At 38.7% G+C, this 19,501-nt stretch overlaps 1 protein-coding gene across 1 annotated transcript in view; it reads right to left on the bottom strand.

The window, feature by feature from the left end:
• Positions 1 to 1,466: 1,466 nt before the first annotated feature.
• Positions 1,467 to 19,501, bottom strand: part of SLC9A9 (solute carrier family 9 member A9) — a gene marked incomplete at its 3' end in the record, with an annotated part of 169,038 nt that continues 151,003 nt past the window's right edge. Inside the window, exons 15-16 of the mRNA XM_084212186.1 lie at positions 2,187 to 2,292; positions 1,467 to 1,688 (exon numbers count right to left, since the gene is read on the bottom strand). Coding sequence (XP_084068312.1) covers positions 1,467 to 1,688; positions 2,187 to 2,292 — 328 coding nt within the window. The remainder of the gene's footprint in view (positions 1,689 to 2,186; positions 2,293 to 19,501) is intronic.

Below are 19,501 nucleotides of genomic sequence, written 5' to 3' on the forward strand. Positions count from 1 at the left end.
ATTTGTATTTTAGCTTTTATTTATGGCAAAATTAAGATCTATTCATCTTTAGGACTATCAATAGAGACAGTTTGATTTTTTATTCTTCTAGATAACAAATTTCTTCTTGCCCGTTATCATTGTATACTAAGGATGATCTTCCTTAAAAAGTCCTGATGTTTTCACTTTCTTATAGGAACATCATAATGCATACTTAGTTGAAACTTCTGCTGTGACAAAAGGCACATGCTCTAAGAACAGAAGCCTGGCTCTGTCCCTGGTTTTGCACTGCTTAGCTCTGCTGTGTGTGCCACAGCTATCTGTACTAATGCCTCATCGTATTTGACAGCCAGCTGTATGTATGGCTGAGCAGTTAGCCATCCATTTACTGTCTCTGTGCAGCACTTTGGTACCTCTCTTGTGTGGTGTGTGGCTTCTCCCCCCACCCTTGTTTCTAACCACCACAGTCCTCATTTCTAGCATAACACTGAGTGCCCAGCATAAGAAGAGAGACAGACAAATTTATCTTTGGAGGAGACAGTCTTAAGATATAATTGCTTTGCAGAAATATTTGATTAGAAACAACTCTTCTTAAACAGTAACAAAAAAGGGGAAACATTTGAGTTCTTAAATCAAAGTATATGTTTAGAATTATCTTTCTAAACAAAAAACCCTTTTCCCGCATTTAAGCTTTGTGTGTTGCCAAGCTGTAAGGACAAATGACTTTTGGAATAACTACTGGTTTTAAAAGTGGTTGTGCCCATTCAGTGCAGCCATGAAGGGTGTTTGTTGCTGATTTCATAAACCTCCATGTCTCCTACTATCAGTGTTCTGTTTGTGGCAGCCTAGAGAAACCCCCTGTGGACCAGGCTATAAGGTGCATTTAGAAAGAAAATATTTGGCTGGATGTCAGGAGGAGTCTATACCGTGGGCATGAGGCTTTATCTATGAAGACTGAGGTGCTGCAAAGCATGTTTTAAGCATTTTCACATCACACACTCCTTGGACAAGGAATCTTCTGCTTTTTCCTTATAAATGTAATAGCTACTGAGTAGTTTTGTGTGGATCTTGTCAGGATCAGCTGTAGAAAAGAGCTGTCATCATGTAAGCATGAATGTTAGGAAGTTCTTTCTCTCCATTTCAGCTTACTGAGGACTCTAAGCAATATTCAAAGGCCTGTGTACATGTGAGTGGCAGAGTACAGCCAAGTGCTGAGACAAAACATTACTGCAGTGGATTTACAGTGGGCTGGTACTGCCCTATGCCTTTATCCTAAAAACTGATACAGTCATAAACCTGCATATGGTTGTAGTTATATGGATATGATAGCAAACCTCTTTTCTGGGAGGAGCAGGGATTAAGTTGCTGAAATCTAAATTTTCTTTGATTTTTGTGCTTAGTAAATTTTTTTCTGACCTCTTGTTTACATAACAGGATCTTTTGTTTCATTGTTTTCATCTTCTTTCTTGTGATTAGCATTACACTGCTCATGCCAATGAATTCTTCTGGGATTGACCTGCAGTGTGCTGAAGCTGGAGTTTGTATCCTCCTAATCCTAGGTCTCCTTCCTGAATATCTTCCTTGCCTGTAGCCTGGCTGGAGGCTGTACTGTCCTGTGCTGGTACTGCTATGTGAGCAGTCGATTCATAGTTTTCAGTCAATTCATCATTATTGATGATATAAACTGTGTCTCCATCCTTCAGCTGGTCCTGTATTCAAACAAAGAAAAAAATCTGTGGAAGAGAGGCTCTTGGGGAGATTTTTGTTAAAGCTTAAATGAACAAGAACTCTGCGATTTCACTTTCATTGTGTTTCATTACTTGCTTATTTTCTCAGGTGTTCATTTACCATCTTGTTGATTAAAGCCAATAGTTGCTTACCATGTCCTGCTCTCAAGCAGTGTTGAGAAACATAACCTACCCTTCAGATGTTTTAGATAATTTCAGTGCTTAAATATTGCTGATGGGTAGCCCATAGTTTCAGCATCTGGATGAATTATTTAGAATATATCACTCACATTTGAAGCTCACAGTATTTAGTGGCCATTCATGAAAATGTACCTTGTTGTCTTCACAACTGAAGAAATTGTATAGTGCTTAGCATTAAAAGTAAAAAGTTTTAGAAAAGGGACTGTACTGAAGTGTTCAATCTAAAGTGGGAGGTTTTGATTAACACCTTGAAGACAATGAACCAAGCTGGGTACTTACCCCATATGCCCTGGGGCTGGTCAGAAGCCTGGCAAGAGGGTTGCACCATTCAGGCAACGTTGATGTGAGAGGTGGCCCAGCGTGAGTTAGGAGAGGCTTTAGATATCTGTGAGGTTTGTTAAAGGATATTTGCAATAGACATACTGGTGGCAACATGCTGCTCCGTTGCACTAAGAAATTTAATTTTAAAGCACAAAAAAATCATCTAACTAAACAGAAATATATAAAAGACTATCTCTTTATCCTCCCACCTCCCCCATGACTGCATACATTCACCTGTCGTCAGTCTTGTTGAATGTTTTTCAGTAACAGGAAAAAAACAACCTGAAAACTCCCCCAAAACCCAAACCATTTAATGCTCAAACCCTGCCTTGAAAGGGTATCAGAATGGCTGAAGGGAATGTCATGGCATACGTAATGCAGCAGGAGCTGAAACACAGGAAGTGTATACTAGATTGTCTCCTGATCAAATTGCATTAAAAAAAAATCACTCTTGGAGCAAGGCACAGAAGAGTAAACAAGAAAATTTAAGATGCTGTTCTAACAGCTAATTTATATAAGAACACTAGCAAATGTTTTCTTAAACACATATCTTTAGCCTTTTGTAAAATCAATATATTTCTTCAACAGACAAAGCATATTTCATCAAATATTAAACTCCTTTATCACTGGGAGTATAAGTAAATTGTTCTCTGTAATACCTAATCTTCAGCATTCAATGCATTTCTTTTCCACTTCATACATCAACTCTTCTCTTCATAAAATTATGTAAGTTAGGAACAGGCTTTATGCTATTGTCTCATACCTGCCGTTCCAATCTTTTTTCCAGAAGTGCTTTATTGAGATAAAAGAAAAACCTGCTCATCTTGAGCAATTACATCATCTGCATGTCTGTCAATGGCAGCTCTCCCATGAGTCCTTCACGTTGCCTTATCTTCTCTGCCACTTTTACTCACAAAGTAATTTTCAGTGTTCTTTGGGAAGCAGATCTGTCAGCTATTTTTGCTGCTAGGGAAAATTTACTTTATTGATTTGTCGTCCCACTTTATCTCCCCTGCTCTCTCTTGCTTGTGCCATCTTCCCCAATCTTTCTCCTCCCTCCTTAAACAGGAAAGGAACAAATGTAATAATAGTGATTCAGGTTCTGCAGCAATATTGTAGAAATACTGAGGAAGGAACAGTGAGCCTTGGGCCTATCCACACCAGCGCCTCCTTTTCTTTCATTGTTGGCTGTTTATGGTATCACTGCTTAACACATAAAGCACTAATTCTTTATCCTGAAGAGATGTAAAATACGCTTCTGACATACTATGCTTCCATACTACAGACATGGAAATTGTTTAATAGTGGTGTTTTTATGTGCATGTTTTGTATTTATTTTTAAAAGTCAAGCTGTTTCTATTTATTTTTAAGTCAGAAGATTGGGTGATTTCTTCACCCAAGGTCATATACCAAGTTTGTGTGAAAAATTGAGTCTACTTCAGAAAAGATGATGAGATCTTTTTATAAATTCTTATCAGAACCATGATCAAGGTGAGAATCTCATGAGATCCAATTGTGTAGGGAAAGTTTAGATTTGTCTCACTTCTATTAGAGTAAAATCAAGCCAAACAATCTTTTCTGATCCATTCCCAATTTTATCAGAAACCTTCAAACTGCCAGGCTGTTAAGAGCTATTATTAAAAAGCAAAGTATGAAAGCCATTAATTAGAGTTGCTCTGTTTTCAGCACTTCAGAAAAACCTAATTAAAAGGCCAAAAACGGAAATACAAGCCTCATTCTAGGTTTTTAATCTTTGGAAATATTTGCTTTGTTATTACAAACAACTTGAATTGTTTGAACTGTGTTGTCAGACTGAGCATAAAAAGTACAGGCTTGTAAAGGAAGTTGCATTTGATTATACTGAGTTCTGTCTGCTCTGTCCTTTCATTCTTTTCCAGAATAAGTAATTGAAGATGAGTATTACTCTACCTTTCTTAATCTGATGATGTCTGAGCTAGGCCTTACTTGTAAGCAGCCTTATAATTTCCTAAAGAGCATTTATCCCACTGTGTAAAAATGAGACCTGTTTTTGCCCATGCTTAGCACAGAGCTGTGACCACACAGAGTAAGAGGGGCTGTGTGCTGAAGCAGACAATCTACCCAGCCACCACAGGAATCTTCAGTCCCTTGAGCCCCTACTACTTTTACATAAACTTTTGTCTGGTGTGTTTCACTGGCTGGCATTTATGTATGTGGATATTCTGAAGTTGAGTGATCATTCCATTTTGCAACAGGTTCTCTAAATCCCCTTCATTTTGCATTTGCTCTGACACATTCATTGTGTGCTGTCCGGGCTTCTGCTCTGAAGCCTCTTGAGATGCAGTTTAAAGTGAATGCAATTTTCTTGTGCTTGTTGTGTTGATTCTGTAATAAATTATTTATCTTTGTTCCTTATTTAACTAGTTATTATTCAGCCCACTCAAGGAACTTAAATTGCACTGGCCTATTTTTCATTGTTTTAATAACCTATGCCATAAATGTTTCCTCTTTATAGTTGACACAGTTGCTTTATAGTATTACAGACATAATCACATCGTTTAGGGCAGCATAAAAGAGGAACAAAAATCTGTGTGCAGTGTTGGCATTTCAAAAGCATATCAGATGTGGGTCCTACAGCATTTTAAGGCTGGCAAGAAGCCTTATCACACTCCAGCTGCTCTGGTTGCATCTCCAGGGAGATGTAATTTAAATAGTGTAATAGAAAAAGGTAGATGTTGCACTAGGGCTGCTTTAAAAATTTGGAAAAACGAAGTGCAAACCTCTTGGCATAACTAGGAAATTTCAGTCAGACCAAATTCGTGCCTGCCCTGTTCAGGGATGGGGAGAAGAGAGCAGGGCAGAGCTGCTTTGCACTCCAGCCGTCCCTGGGCACACAGCCCACCCCATGGCTGTGTCACACAGCTGCCTGTCTTAAAGAAGGACATCAATATTGGAAAGGTGGCGACTGCTGAGGGGTGAAACTGGATTAAGGGTGCCAGTGTAGGCACGTGCAGAGGATTTTAATCCACATGTAATGCAGGAATGTTACTATGCCCTGCTTTTATAATCAAATACCCATTTTCCCATTGATCTCCCAGCTTCCACTCTCAGTTCACATACCCAGAAATGTTTACTCTGGTTTGCCTCATTGCTGTCTGAAGCTGCCCAGGCAGTTTCAGTTTTGTCAGGCACAGTTCTCCCTTTCTGTCTCACTGAAACCAGGCTCAATATCTAAATCTGTTTCCTCAGTCCTGGTTCAGCTTCTGTCTAGTCTGAGTTTGACTGATCTGATGTCCTCTTTTCTCTAAGTGAAATGTATTTAAAAATAATCTCATGAAGATTTATCAGCCATCAAACCATGGAATTGTGATTTTTTTTTTTTTTAACATTGTCTGAAACAAATATCTATTATTGAAATCTTCCTCCTGTGTAGCTCCTGCTTCACAAAGATACAGGTAACCTAAAAGAACATTTTTAAGTGAGAAGTCACAGGTAAATCTGAGGAGAAATGCTACTGCCATCAGCCATATTGCAGAATGTTTAGCTTTTCCATCATACAGAAAAACTGAAGATGTAAAGAAAAGTTGTGACTTAATATTAGGATGAGCAATCAGAACCTAAAAATTTCTGTGACCACACTTTGTTTAATTGACATATTCTGTCAAATTTTGAGAATGTTGGTGAAAATCACTATCTTTTTGATAAAATAGGATTAGCATGTTCAAATAGAGAAAGATATTCTGCCAGAAATGTTGTGTCTATTTAGACTTGGACTTCAGAGTTCACTTTTCTTTCGTTGGAGGAGCAGAATCCTAGCCCAGTCCTAATCCTAGCTCTGCTATGAAAAATATTATAGTAAGAGAGAAATAACTTGCTGGGGATTTCTGTCTTTGTCTTTCTCATGCCTGAAAAAAGGGAGAGTAATGAAAATCAGTATTAGTAAGATCTGGTTCAATGTGTATTTATGGGAAAGTCTGTCTGCCTTAAATTCCAGATCCAGATGTATTGTCAGACCCTAAGAATTAACTCTGGGTTTTATGCAGAATAGGGCTAAAAATTTGCTGCTTTCAACTTTGAAACTGGAAGCATTGCAGAGATGTGTGCAAAATGGAGGAAGTTGGTGGAACTGATCTTAGTCACATCTTTTTATCTATAAGTAGCTGCAGACTGAGAAGTGGCTTGTTCTCTTATGTGTGCTGAGTAAAATGTCTGGGGTATTTGCAGACCACAGTCTTAGTTGATAGCTCCCTGAGGCAGAGCAGAAAACAGAGACATCTTACTCAAGTTATTTGAAGTCTATTATATCCTGAATATAACGCCTCCACGTAAGTAAAAACCAGAGACCTAAATGGAAACCTGCTTATATAACTGATGAGTGCTAATGCAGCTACTCTTGAAAATGGAAGGATAGAGCATGCAAAGGATGGAAGAATACTCATATAGGATTAAAAAAGAATATATGAAGAGACAAATTAACATTAGAAAGAAGTTTGGAAAATGCAGACTATGCGAGGCATATACAGAATAGAATAAAAACTTTCCCTGCCATCAATTTTATAGTAACAAGAAAATATTACTTGGTTTTTTTTTTGTCTTCTTCTGACAAAAAACTAGCAACTGCCCCTCAAAATAGCCTCCCAACCCTCCCCAAACAACAAGCACTACCACCCCCTTCACCAAAACAAAACCCCAAACAAATGAAAAATACCAAAAAACTTACAACCAACTACACAGCACCACCAGTGATGCATAAGTCAGCTACACATAGTGAATAGGTAAGGCTGCTGCATGAATCACACCAGTGTTGAGGACATGCATGGGACTTTTCTGAATAATGTGTGTGATTTTAAGTTGGCATCATTGGTATCCCCTATTTTCAGACACCTTTCAGCAGGATATCAGGCAGGCACCTAACCTGCCAGTCTCACTTTTTCATCAGCAAAGAGAAATGGCCCAATCTGAGCCTGTTAACTTCAGTCCTGAAGGAGTCAGTCATAATTGGAATGAATTGAGGTTAGGATGAGTTTCTTTCCCTTTCTTGGCTGTAAAACAGTCTAAACAATTCAATTAGATGTAGATGCCTAGTAATTAGTTATGTAAAACTCGATGAAATGAATCTCACTTCAGAACATGAAAATATAGAATTCCTAAGGCAGAATATAAGAAATCAAACACGATGTCCTCCATACCAAGGAACCTAGGAGTGTATAAAAGGCATCCATTTTCATAATTAGAAAGCACCACATTAAATACATCTAGAAGAAAAAGATAAAAAGCTGTGTAATAAGTATGGCACCAAACCCAGCAAAAACTTAAATGTTTAGCTAGTGAGAACCTGAGTGAACATGGGATTCATAAAAAGAAATTTGACCTCGGAAAACCTAAAAGGATTTCTTGGCATGTTTTAAGGCATAGAAATTTTTCAGGACGTTCCAAGACTGCTCTGTCTGTAGCTTGGCAATAGGGTTTATTTTCCTGCAGAAGAGGACCATCTGCATATGGTACATTTAACATGATTACAGAACTGGAGATACCATCGGTATGAGTAAGATAAATTCTTGCATTAGAAAGGATGAACTCTGTTGTGACCTGGCTGTGCACAGGCCCTTAAAGCCTTAGAAAGTCTCTGGTGCCAGCTGCCTCAGGTGAGATCACTTTGAAGCTCTTCACTTGAAGTGCAGCTTTTGTATAAAACACTTGAACCTTGGTGCTGGCAGAGGGAACTAATTTAGAAGCACAGGCAAGTTAGCAGGGGTTTCAGCACTCTCTGTGGAAGATTGTTTCATGAGATTGTCCTTGGCGTCACCATCTGGCAGAGAAGTATTCCAGAGAGCAGATGTGTGAAGAATGTGGCCAGGCAGTGGTTACACCCCGTGCTAATGACAGTTTAATACCAGTGGCACCACAAATCTAATCATTTGCAGAGTGCAGGGAGAATAAACCTTAAAAATTAAATGCAGTGAAGTATAAGTACAACTTGGTTTTGATCAAATAAATTACTTCAGTGTCACAGAGGAGAACAGAGAAGGTCGGATTCAAATAAAGTGAAAGCTTTCAGAAACCTTTCATCAATAAATTATGTCAGGTAAAATGAATCTGCAGCAAGACAGCTCCTGAGGATAGCAGTGGTTGTAGTGTCTCTACCCTGTAAAAGGAAAACCTTGGGAGCAGGAGGATGATGGAAGTAGAAGGTAACAAGATGATAATGTGAGCAAGAGTTTCCAAACCAATGGGCAGCATTCTGCTCAAACTAAAATACTGCAGTGAAATCAAGGCAAGGAAATGGCTGTGAGAACTTTATGAGTAACAGCTGGACTAATAGTCTTGCTATGGGCCTCTGGTGATGGAGAGCTAAAGCCAATGCACCAAAATTATGTTCAAATAGAAAAAGAATTATTTGACATTTTTTCAGGAAGTCAGATGAGATATTTAATCAAATACATTAGATAAAGCAGCATTATAATAGCTAAAATAATTCACAGATCTGTGGAGAGGGTTCTTGAGAAATCTCCAGCTTCTGCATTGCCATGAGTCAAAGAATGCTCTCAGAGTTTTAAAGCTACAACTTGAAAGGAAAATACAATCCCTTATGAGAAAAATCCTGTAAAGAACTTCTCTTCTTGCAGGATTTAGTAGAAGGACAAGCAACAAACATGGAAGAAAGCTTGGAGGAACAATATCTCTTTTATTCTGATGCTTGCTTTAGAATCTTTTTTGTAAAGATTCTAAAAAAAAAAAAAAAACCCAAAAGTGATGGTTCACTATATATTTTAGAAAAGAAATCTGTATAAAGATAATAGAATCTCTCTTTGTCAGAAGACTGGTATAAAGAATAAAACATGAGGTTGGTGTCATGTCCGAGGGGAACAGTAGATCCAAGGAAAATGAAAATTCTGAGAAAGCTTTTTGGAAACTGTTTGTTCCAGTGGTGAGGATAGACTGTAGTGCTACTCTGTTAGCCCTATGAGTGTACAGACAGAACTTGTAATCAGGGCTGTGTGTGTCCCTGTGGAATGTAAAAGCAGGATCCCAACATGAGCCGGGCTGAGTGAAGCCCTTGAGCGAGCTGACAGCACCTGCATAACTTACAGTGTAGTCAGGGAAATGTAGCATTGCTTTTTGTGTGATTGTGAGAAACCATGCTCATTCCAGATATGGAAGTAGATTCAGAAGCTGTGGGGCAAGATCAGGACATGGTTTAGCATTTTGCAGAAGTGTATTTTACTCAGTTGCCTGCTGTACCTCTGGGCAGATTGGTAATGCATAAGAAGTGCTGGGGCTGGCTTAAAAAATAAGCAATCCTTACAACTCCCTGTGCTGAGCTGAGCTGCTGAGAGCAGAACAACCTTTGTGAAGTCCTGCTAGTACAAAGTCTGTTTAGTTTAATACATCCTCTGAATATCTCTACTCCTGATTGGTCCAAGGACTGTGTTCAGATTCTCCAGCAGCTTTTTCCCATGTGTAACTCATGTTGTAGGCACAATGAGCTAGTTGGATGAAGTTGGAACTCTCTAATAGGTTTGTAAAGAAAGCACATTAAGAAGGGGAGGGCTCAGTGTTGAAGATGTGAAGACACATTGCTCAGGAATAGGTTTTGCTGTGATCCAAAGAAAGCAGCCTTCTGGCAAGCCAGATCTTTGCTGTTGTAAGGATATTTTAATACAGAGAAAGACCTGCTAGAAAGCCCTCACAACATAACGTTCCCTAAGAGATATGGAAATTCTAGTGCAAAGAAAAAATGAGGATAATTAATTATGGCACATATCTAAGAATAAAATAGATTAGTGATCATGGAAAGAAATATCAGGTACTAATTCTAATGTTAGTTTAAAATTGTGAATAGATAAACCAGAATACTTTATGAACAGTGCCAGATTAAAATAACAGAACAGAGGATACATATTAAGAGATCAAACTGCCTTTTGATCAGCAGTGATCAAATATAAATCAGAAATAGGAAAAGCCAAATCTCCAGCCAGGATGGCTCATCTCCCTGCTCCTGTCCCTGCACTAGTCTAGAGCACAACAATTGTCTTGAGGGGGCCTGAGGCTTTCCTATGAGCCTGTGAATGCTGGCACACTGTGAGTGGGGACACTGAGATGTGATGGGCAAAGCTGGAGAAATGTGGGGCAGGACGTGGGTGGGAACAAGACAGATTTTTGCAAGTGTGAAAAGTGACTTCTGTGGTTGGCATCAGTCCCTTGTGTTGATTGCCAGTACACTGCACACACACACACACTGGTGCTGCCCCTGACACAAATACTGGCTGTGATAGAGATGGGGAAACGTACAGTACAGCAGGAATGAGCATGAGATTTTCTCATGCTGTGTTTTATTTCAGAGGGAGAGGTAACTTGTTAGGGTTTCAGTCATGAGCTGCTTATAATAAAAAAGCCAGCAATATCATGCATGAGCATGTGTAGCTATTCTATGAACATGATTTGGTTAAGAAATGTTTATTGAGATCACTGTTTTTCTTTCCCATCTTTGACAAGTCCTGTGCTAACTCCTAATCCAGAGTGGATACCAAAACTTTGAGTTTGCCACTCAGATTTCACTCTAGTAACTTTTTTTGGTTCCAGATTCTTTCATGGTAGTTCTTGGTCCACTCTCAGGTCAGTGTTTAGTGAGGGATTTGAACTAAATTTCTGCAAGACATTAATTTATAAAAGAAATATCTTTGCTCAGTAGGAAATAATTCTGGGTTTAGATGCCAGGCAGTTCAATGAAAAGTCAAAATTTTTCCAAGGGCTTTTTCATTCAGTTGAAAGCTGATTTTTCAGTTGAAAAAAATTTGACCAACACAGTTAATACAGCTTTGTCTGACTTATGATAGTAGTCAAGGACAGAGATTTGTAAATATTTTGGATTGAGGATGGCTATGTATGTCTGACCTCAGTACTAAACAAAGTCTTTGAACCACTTTTGAAGGAAAAGGGTAGTTCAAGGACATGGAGTTACATGGAAAATTGGATAAAATGCAATGTGTTTTTAACAAAAGCCAATTGTGTCAGATTAGACCGGTATCTGTCTTTGATAAGAACTGTTTGGCTGGGCAAGGTAGAAGTAGCAAGTCAAATCTATATATGCAGTTTTAAGTAAGGCACATAAGGTATGCTACCTCACGGGATACTATTATTTGAGAGAGACAAAAGGGAATAGTATGCATTTGAAGACAGATAAGAAATTAATTTCCTGTTTAGCCAGCTTGGGTCATCTTAGAAAGGGCATTTAGAAAGAGAAGAGAGAGCCTGAGGGGTGTGCCTCAGGCCCCAGTCTTGGCAATAGAAGGCTTTGAATCTGGTGGTGTTGCATGGCTGTCCTTTGCTCTGTTTGTGAATATCAGTTACTATAAAATATGTTATGCCCTCTCTGTATCATTCCCTCCTTGATTTTCTTATTTCTAGTTGTTTTTCTCAGTATCATGCTGATTGTCACTTGCAGTAAAGCACTCTGACACATGAGAAGTGCCTGAGACATGCAGGTTTCCTCTCCTGTCACTCTGGGGCACTGAGGCATTTTCCTGTGAACCTTCTCAGGTGAGCAAACTGAAAGGAGCCTGTGACACATGAAGTGGAAGAAACTTAAGATGCAGAAGGGTTGATAGCAGAGCACTCTTTTGACCTCACAGTTTTGACAAAGAAACTCTTAAAACATCATATCGGGAGGCAAGCAGAAGACTTTTTAACCTGAAAGAAAAGATGACAGCAGATTATCTTTTATGGCTGCAGTAACATTGTCTGAATGGTTAAATCAGCCTTCTGTGCTTGTGTAAAGATGAGATGGAACTTAGAACAGACCTATCATCATTTTGAGATTCTGTGTGTCAGGTTGTTTTATTGGCCTGCATCTCAGTTCTGTCACTGAGGAACCTGAGAGAACTCATTCAATCTTTGGCCATAACCTGCTGAGCTACATCCACATCACATTCTGTTCCTCACTTCAGCAATGTACAGAAAATACTCTGCAGTTTCCTTCAGGAATTGAGACTGGCAGGTCCCAGATCCCAGGTAGTATCTGTGCCTCTGCTGTATCAACTCATTCTGGTTTACTCAATATTGCATGGTCTGTACCTGCAGGGTTTGACTTTCAGTTAAGGCATGATTGTGTGTGGGTGATAACATTATAGGGCAGCCTAGCAAAGGGCGGAAAATTCAAATGCACAATATCAGTACTAATATTAGTTTGATTTTCTTATTGGCAGTGTAATGCTTTATATGAGTTCAAATAGCTAAAAGCTATTTGAACTCATAAACATTTCTATTTTGAATGTTTTTTTGGTAAGGTTTTTAAGGGATGTTTGTTTTCGAACACACTTGTGATTCGCTTTCCTCCCTTCTCCGGTTCTAAACCTGTCCTAATGATCTTTGTCTTTTAGATGCCAAGATAAACTATAGCACATGTGCATTCGTGCTTATACCTTGAAAATTAGTGTAAACTTGGAGGATTTGGGAGGTGATAACAAGGGACAAGGAACAGCATAATTGGATGAATTTTGCAACTGGAAGATTCTGACCCTCTGTCAAGCAAGCTAGATGAAGGGGTTAGGAGAGGAGGCTCATCAGCTTGTCACATTGTACTACTCCTGATGTTTGGCTGGAGAGTTGGCAGCTGAGCAAAGCCCTGAGTGGGCAGGTGGATAGAAAATGTAGTAGCATGTGCACTGATCACTCAAACCTGAGCAAAATAGTTTTAAAGGAAAAAATAGCCTTCGTGGATAAGCGTTGTTTTGTACCATTGTGTACACTGCATGCCGAATGAAAATAGTACAGATATTTCCTAACTTTTGGAGCTGAAACACTGCAGCTTTAAAAGAAGAGCAAAGCCTTTAGGTGTGCTGCTGTTACTAAGAGTTACTAGATCCTGCTAAGGGGTTGTTGACTTATGACCGAGATTCGAGACTTGGTGATGATTTGTTATTCTTAATCCCAGGGGGTTCATGTACACAGTATGTCCTCTCTTTTTTTCTTTCCTTTTCAGTCTTGCTTGTCTTTTCCCCTGAGTTTTCTGCTTGAAATAATTTTCACAGATAATCCCATCCCATCGTTCCTCTCTTACTCAGATTAAGAATTGTCCTTCTACCTCTGTTTGTCATCATCTCAGCACAAGTTATCTACACATTACATTTTCCAGACAGCATGTTCTTTGTGTTGTCCCTCTCACTTCCTCTGAGCCTTCTTAAATACTTCAGAAAAGCTTTAACTAGTTTGAGTTCCCTAAAGTATTATAATATTATATTAAAAATATACTATATGATAGAGAGAGGTATAGAAAGAAATGATCTGTATCTCTGTATGGTACTATGTCTTTTAGGTTGCTTTCCTGTAGGGCATGGGAAAACTTTGGTTTTTGTGCAGTGTTGAGCACAGCAGACCCTATAGCTTGTTATTGGTTGTTTTGAGAACAAAGAGTATAGTAGTAATAATAAATAAAATAAACTGATGATTTTTCATTAATAGCTGCAGGAGTTTTCTATCATGTTTATACACACATTCACTGTCATACCTCACCCCAAATGTTAAGTATAAAAAGAGATTTACAATTAAAATGGTGTCTACTCACCATTAAAGATCAAAATTAAAACTAGAAAAAGTAAAAATCCAAACCCTGAGAAATAACTAACAATTTGGGTTCTTTTTGTTTGTTTGTTTTCATTCTATTTTCTTTCAGTACCCTTTTATGCAGTGCAGGAGTGATTTCCTCAAAATGAGTTTCTCTTTGACTTTTAGGCATTAATGTGCCAATTTTCTTTCTGCTGCTGAATATTATCTGATCCTGAAGCTGGCTACAGTTGAATTAATGTTGCTGTCAATCACAGCTGCTTATCTGAGTCTTATTGGGGTTGAGATTGAAAATTCCTTAATAGTGTGGTGTCAGAGCTTAGGTGTTTTCTCACCATGGCCAAATGGTGTTGTTCCCTCCCTCCTTGCCCTCTGCATGCCCTATTCTGTGACAGCTGCAGTGGGTACAGCCTCTGCCAAGCCTTGGGTTGGATCTGTGCATTTCACCTGCGAGAAGTGAGGGATGCAGTGGCAGGAGGGAGGTGTTAGCTGAGAGCAGGAACCAGCCAAGTTCTTCAGCTTTCCTCTTGCACTGCAGCAACGCTGTTGGTGCAGCAGCTGCTGGAAGGTAAAGCTGCCCTATCACACATGAGGGAAGATTCTGACCCAATCTACCCAGCTTCTTTCCCTAGGTTTTGCAGGATCCAGCTTCCTTCCCCTCTACTGCACAGCTCCCAGCAGATGTTAGAATAACATAATGTCCAGATATCTGTCCTCAAACTAACAACTCAATAATTAATAATTAATTTGCTAGCAAGGATTGCGTTTACAAGGACACTATAGCTTTACATTGTGAGCAAAATTTGATGAAAGTAATGCCGGGGAAAAAACCAAAAGAAAGCATTAAAGGGTGTTTATAAAGTTGTAGTGGGAAATAAAGTTATAGAAAAGAAACTAAGCCAACATGTAATTTTGAAGTATTGAGGAAGAACTCAACATTCTAAACCCACCATTTCCTCTATAATCTTTATGATGGAGTTGTGCAAATAAATGATTAATTTTAATAGTTTTAAGATTTAAACACTGTTTATGCATAGTATAATATTAAGTTTAATTTCTACCCAGCTAAAGCACTGATTTCTGCTCCTTCAGAGAAGTTATAAAACAAAGATAAAAGATCCTTTTTGCAGCTTGTTTCATGCACCTTCTCTTTTATATTTGATACAACTAAGTTGTGTCACATTCTCTATGGAAAATTTGGTTTAAATTGGTGAAGCATAGCATAAGCCAAAGAAGACACATGACTCCTAGCACAGCACAGTTTTGGTGTTTAGGAAGTCTTACGAATCTAGCAAATGCACAAGATTCAAAAATTGGAACTGGGGGAAATGGTTTCTCTCAGACAGATTTTCAGACTCCTTTATCTGTTTACAGTTCTGAGTAAATATCTTCAGGTTTTGATTCTATGGGATTAATGTAATGATTCATATGAAACAGTTTGCAATGCAGGTATAAGTTGTTTGGCTTGTTTCAGAAAAACTCTTGGAGTCCCATCCAGATTAGAGTTTTTGATGAAGACAAAGCATGTTGATGGGTATTGGAGCACACTGAATCCCATTAGCCCACTTGTATGTGTGCACAGATGAATCTATTCACACCAGGAGCCAGTGCAGAACAGATGTTACCTTTGAAAAATTGATTTGTTCATAGAGTTTATTTATTCTGTTTGTGCTATTAAACTTTGGCATATCTCCAAAGAACTGCTAGAATGCTCAGACTTTTTGCTGTGTTTTGCTATCTAATTTGTTAGCTTTGGGCACATTTATATTCAGGGCTGCACCACTGAAACTTAAATCAGGTAATTCAATCATAAATTAGGTACATTCAGTGTCTAGTGCACTAAAGGTGTCCACTGAAGGTTTTGCCTGACTTTAAGTCAGTTTTAAAATATCTCTATGGAGCCAGTGTGACTTTGAATAAAGATTGGGTGGAAGTTCTCCACCTGCTTAATGGGGTAGTGCTGAGAACGGGGGAAGAGAGACATTTTACAAGTCACATTACAGACCAGCAGTCACATAAACCAAACTGCCAGATGAAAATAGCAACCCCATGCAACACAGTCCTGCAAAGATGGATTGCTTCCCTTTCCCCTTATTCTGTCTAGCCAGTGTGACTGGGCAGGACTTTGTTCTGAAACAGGAATACCCTGTGCCACTGCCTGGGCTGCAGACACCTCTTTTCAAAACAGAGAAGGAAGTAACTAATTTTTGCAATCAGCAGTGAACCAAGTGTGGTGGTAGTTACATAATAATATAGAAAAGGTAATAAACACTCACATGTAGTTATGATGTTGTTTTGTTTTACTAGGTCAGGGGGTGCAGTTCTATGGCCCTTGTTGATAAACCATTTTCTCAGCAAGCCACTGATCTTTTCATTTGTGTAGGTACTATGTAGTGTGCACAGGAGTTATGGAACTCCATCTGCTGAGGTTCTATAAGGTCTTTATGAAATATGTTTGTGAAACTGATTCTTTGGGGTATTTGGGTGTTGCCACAGTCAGCACTGCATCACCTAACTGCCTGACCTCAAACTGCCTGTGGGACAGCTTTGAATTCTATTGTAACAAGGCTAAGTCATAAAGAGAGTTTGGAGTCCTGATGAGTGAAAATTCCCTGAAGCTGCATCAAAATGAGCTGCTGAGAGAGGTTGAGATGCAAAAGTTCCTCTCCCTGTTTAGCTCTCTGCTCTGGGGGGCACTCACATCGGTGGACCTGCCTTGGGTTTTGTACTAGTCTTGTGTTATTCTCTGTGGAAAGCACTGCTGCCTCCCAGAACTCCAGACACCTCATGGCCCAGGGGAACAGGGCACATTCCAAAGCCTTGTTTCACATTTACTTTGCCTCATCAGTTGCAAGGTGAACCACAGTGAGGGCTCCATGGCGTTCTGTGATAGCCTCTGCAGGTCCCATCTGTGATAGTAGTGGTAGTGATAGTACTATTTACCTATTTAGATGTAAGACAGGCTTCAGTGCATTCATCTCTCTGCTTCAGGGACTATTTAACCATTTAGACAAGGTAAAGTTGTCCTGTTGTGAGAAACCAAGAGAACTCTGTACCTGAAGGGGTTTTCTAAAAATTGAGATTCATTCTCTGATGCAAATGTATGGCTCTTTATACCTTTACTAGCCAGTGAGCTTTGTTGGGATGGAGAAAAGCTACCCTCAAAGGGTCTTGTCCTCTTGTGAGCACACCTACAGAGCAGCAGCTGACTGGCAGCAGAGGCAGGGGATGCCAGCCTTCAGGCATGCTCCAGGGTGGCAGCGCTTGGAGCTGGGTTGAAGGCTTTGCCTGCTGGTAGCAATAAAGACATCTGGGCCAGGAATTTACCAGCACAGAATGCAGGTGCTTCTGGAAACAATTCACAAAGAAAGAGTAGCATGTCTGCCATTTAGATTGATAAGCATTACCATTTGTAAAGGCTGGGAAGCTTCTAACTTATTTTGGACACATTTCCTGGAAATTATAGAACTCTGGTTTACTGCTTCTCATGCCCTTGTATAATTTTACTTGGGTACACTGAAAGTGTGTTCTTGAATCCAAGTTTTGTTCCTTTGGGTTTATCCTATGAATTATGCTATAGCTCTCTGAAACAAGCTTACAGCCCTAAATATATCAGGAGCATAATCTATATAAATATTATTTTAGCTCAGCACTGCAACCATTTTAGAGAATTATTTACACAGAGAAGCACAATAATATAAGAAATATGTCATGCGAGATGTCTATGCAAAACAAGTCAGTATATACTAAAAAACAAGAAGTAATTGATGCCCTTGGGTGACAGACTAAAGAGGAAATAGAAAAATGAGAAATAGCATAATAAATCTAAGTATTATTAGAATTAGGAAATCTGTTTAGGATATCTGCCTGCAAAATGGAAGACTATTTTATGGAATTTTATTTACATTAGTTAGCCAAGAAGACTATTTACTGTGTAAAAATGACAGTTATTCTTAAACTTTGGTTTGGTCTTCTCTGCTTTCAAATTCAGCATGGTCCAGTGCTGAGTGCACTGATTTCTGCAGGCTTAGATGCTCATCCAGAAGATTATTGTCAAGTCACGCTAAGGATTTCCTGTACTGAAGAAGGCAGGTGTGTGGGGCATGGTATTTTGTAATAAAGTGGTCCCTTTGCCAAGGTGTTAACTACTTTTTTCTTCTTAGTATCCAGATAGACCTATCCTTCTTGTGTTTGAAGCTGGATACTAAGAAAAGAGGCTGTTGGAGTCAGTAAGAAAGCAAATACATACAGAAAAACCCCTATAGCTAACAGTGAATTGTTCCCTTAAAAAACATATGCATCATTTTTCTTCCCTTACTTGGAAAGACAAGTGAGAAGAAAAATGTACAGTAATCAATGGAAAGGGGAAAAGTCTAGCATGAATTTTCAAATAGCAAATGTAATCATATTAACTTTTGGGAAATTATATATTTTTAGTTATTGTAAGGGGTTTGTAGAATATTAAAATGTACTTTGTGTTTGTGGTGAGCAGGAAAATAAGAATACACATCTTTTAATGTTGGCAAGTGTGTGCAGTTTGGAAAGGACAGCTGCTAATACATTTTTTTTCCCAGCAGGAAGTACTCTGAAGTCATCAGGCTTCCACACATAAGTAGGTCAAGAAAGACTTCTTCCAAAATTTTTACTTTTTAGCTGCAAACAGGAAACTGTTCCTCATTTTTATGTCCAAAAGGCCATATTAACCTGACCTCAAGCTTATGTACAGTTTTACTTGACCTTTATTTAGAATCCTTTCTGCTAGAAAATTGCCTTTTGTTGTCACTAAAAATATACTTCACTGTCACAATGAGTCAGTATTCAAAGAGAAAAGCTTTCAATCCAGTGTAGAGGTGCAGTTGGAATCCTGACTTTAGTGATGTCAGTGGAAATATTTCCACCTATTCTGATAACGCTAATATGTTCTTCCACCTACTTTATTACGTCAAATCCTTTCATTACATTTTATCCCCTTCTGTTTTTTTCCTCTGGATTACAAAAAAACCCCATTTTTTTTCAATGGAGCAGCATATGTGTTTGTAGATATAGTAGCATTCAGTTCTGCATTTATGGAGTGGCAGATTGTGTAACTGGCATTCTTCATCACTCCCCTCTTTATGAAAAAAATGGTATTACTTTTGCTTCTCTTCAATTGTTTAACATGTGCACAAAAGCAGAATTCACAAACTTGCTTCTCATTCTGTTATTTCTTCTAAATATCAACCTATTTATTTTTGCTGCCTGCAGGCAGCACACACTTGATAGCATAAGAAATGCTCACTGGCCAGTTTTGTGTCTCTCATGACAGCAAATCTGATGAGAAAGTTTTGATAAGAGCTGGAACAATAGCAAAATAGAGACCTATGAAGTTAATGTTTCCTTTCTTTCCAACAGTTAAAAACATTCTAGGTATTTTTTTTCCTCCAGACTGTCTTCCATACCATGAACACTTTTCCTTTCTATTGGCAAGTACTTTTATAACTACTACTTGTGGAGAGGAAAAAATCCTTATAAAAAGTGTGAATCATCTTTGAAAGTTGCAGGTGCAATTTACTGTTACTGCATCTGTAGAAATGAATATCTGGTACTTAAAGGCTCTGTACTGTGGTTTATTCAGCTGCAAAAAGGGAACAGAAATATTTATCTCATGCATGCTTTTGAAAAAATAAATATTGTAGGGTGATTTGAGACTTGTGCTGACAGACTTTTCTTACACATGCATTAAAGACCTTTGG

This window comes from Fringilla coelebs (genome assembly GCF_963513975.1).
Source record: "Fringilla coelebs genome assembly, chromosome: 10".
Taxonomy (NCBI): domain Eukaryota; kingdom Metazoa; phylum Chordata; class Aves; order Passeriformes; family Fringillidae; genus Fringilla; species Fringilla coelebs.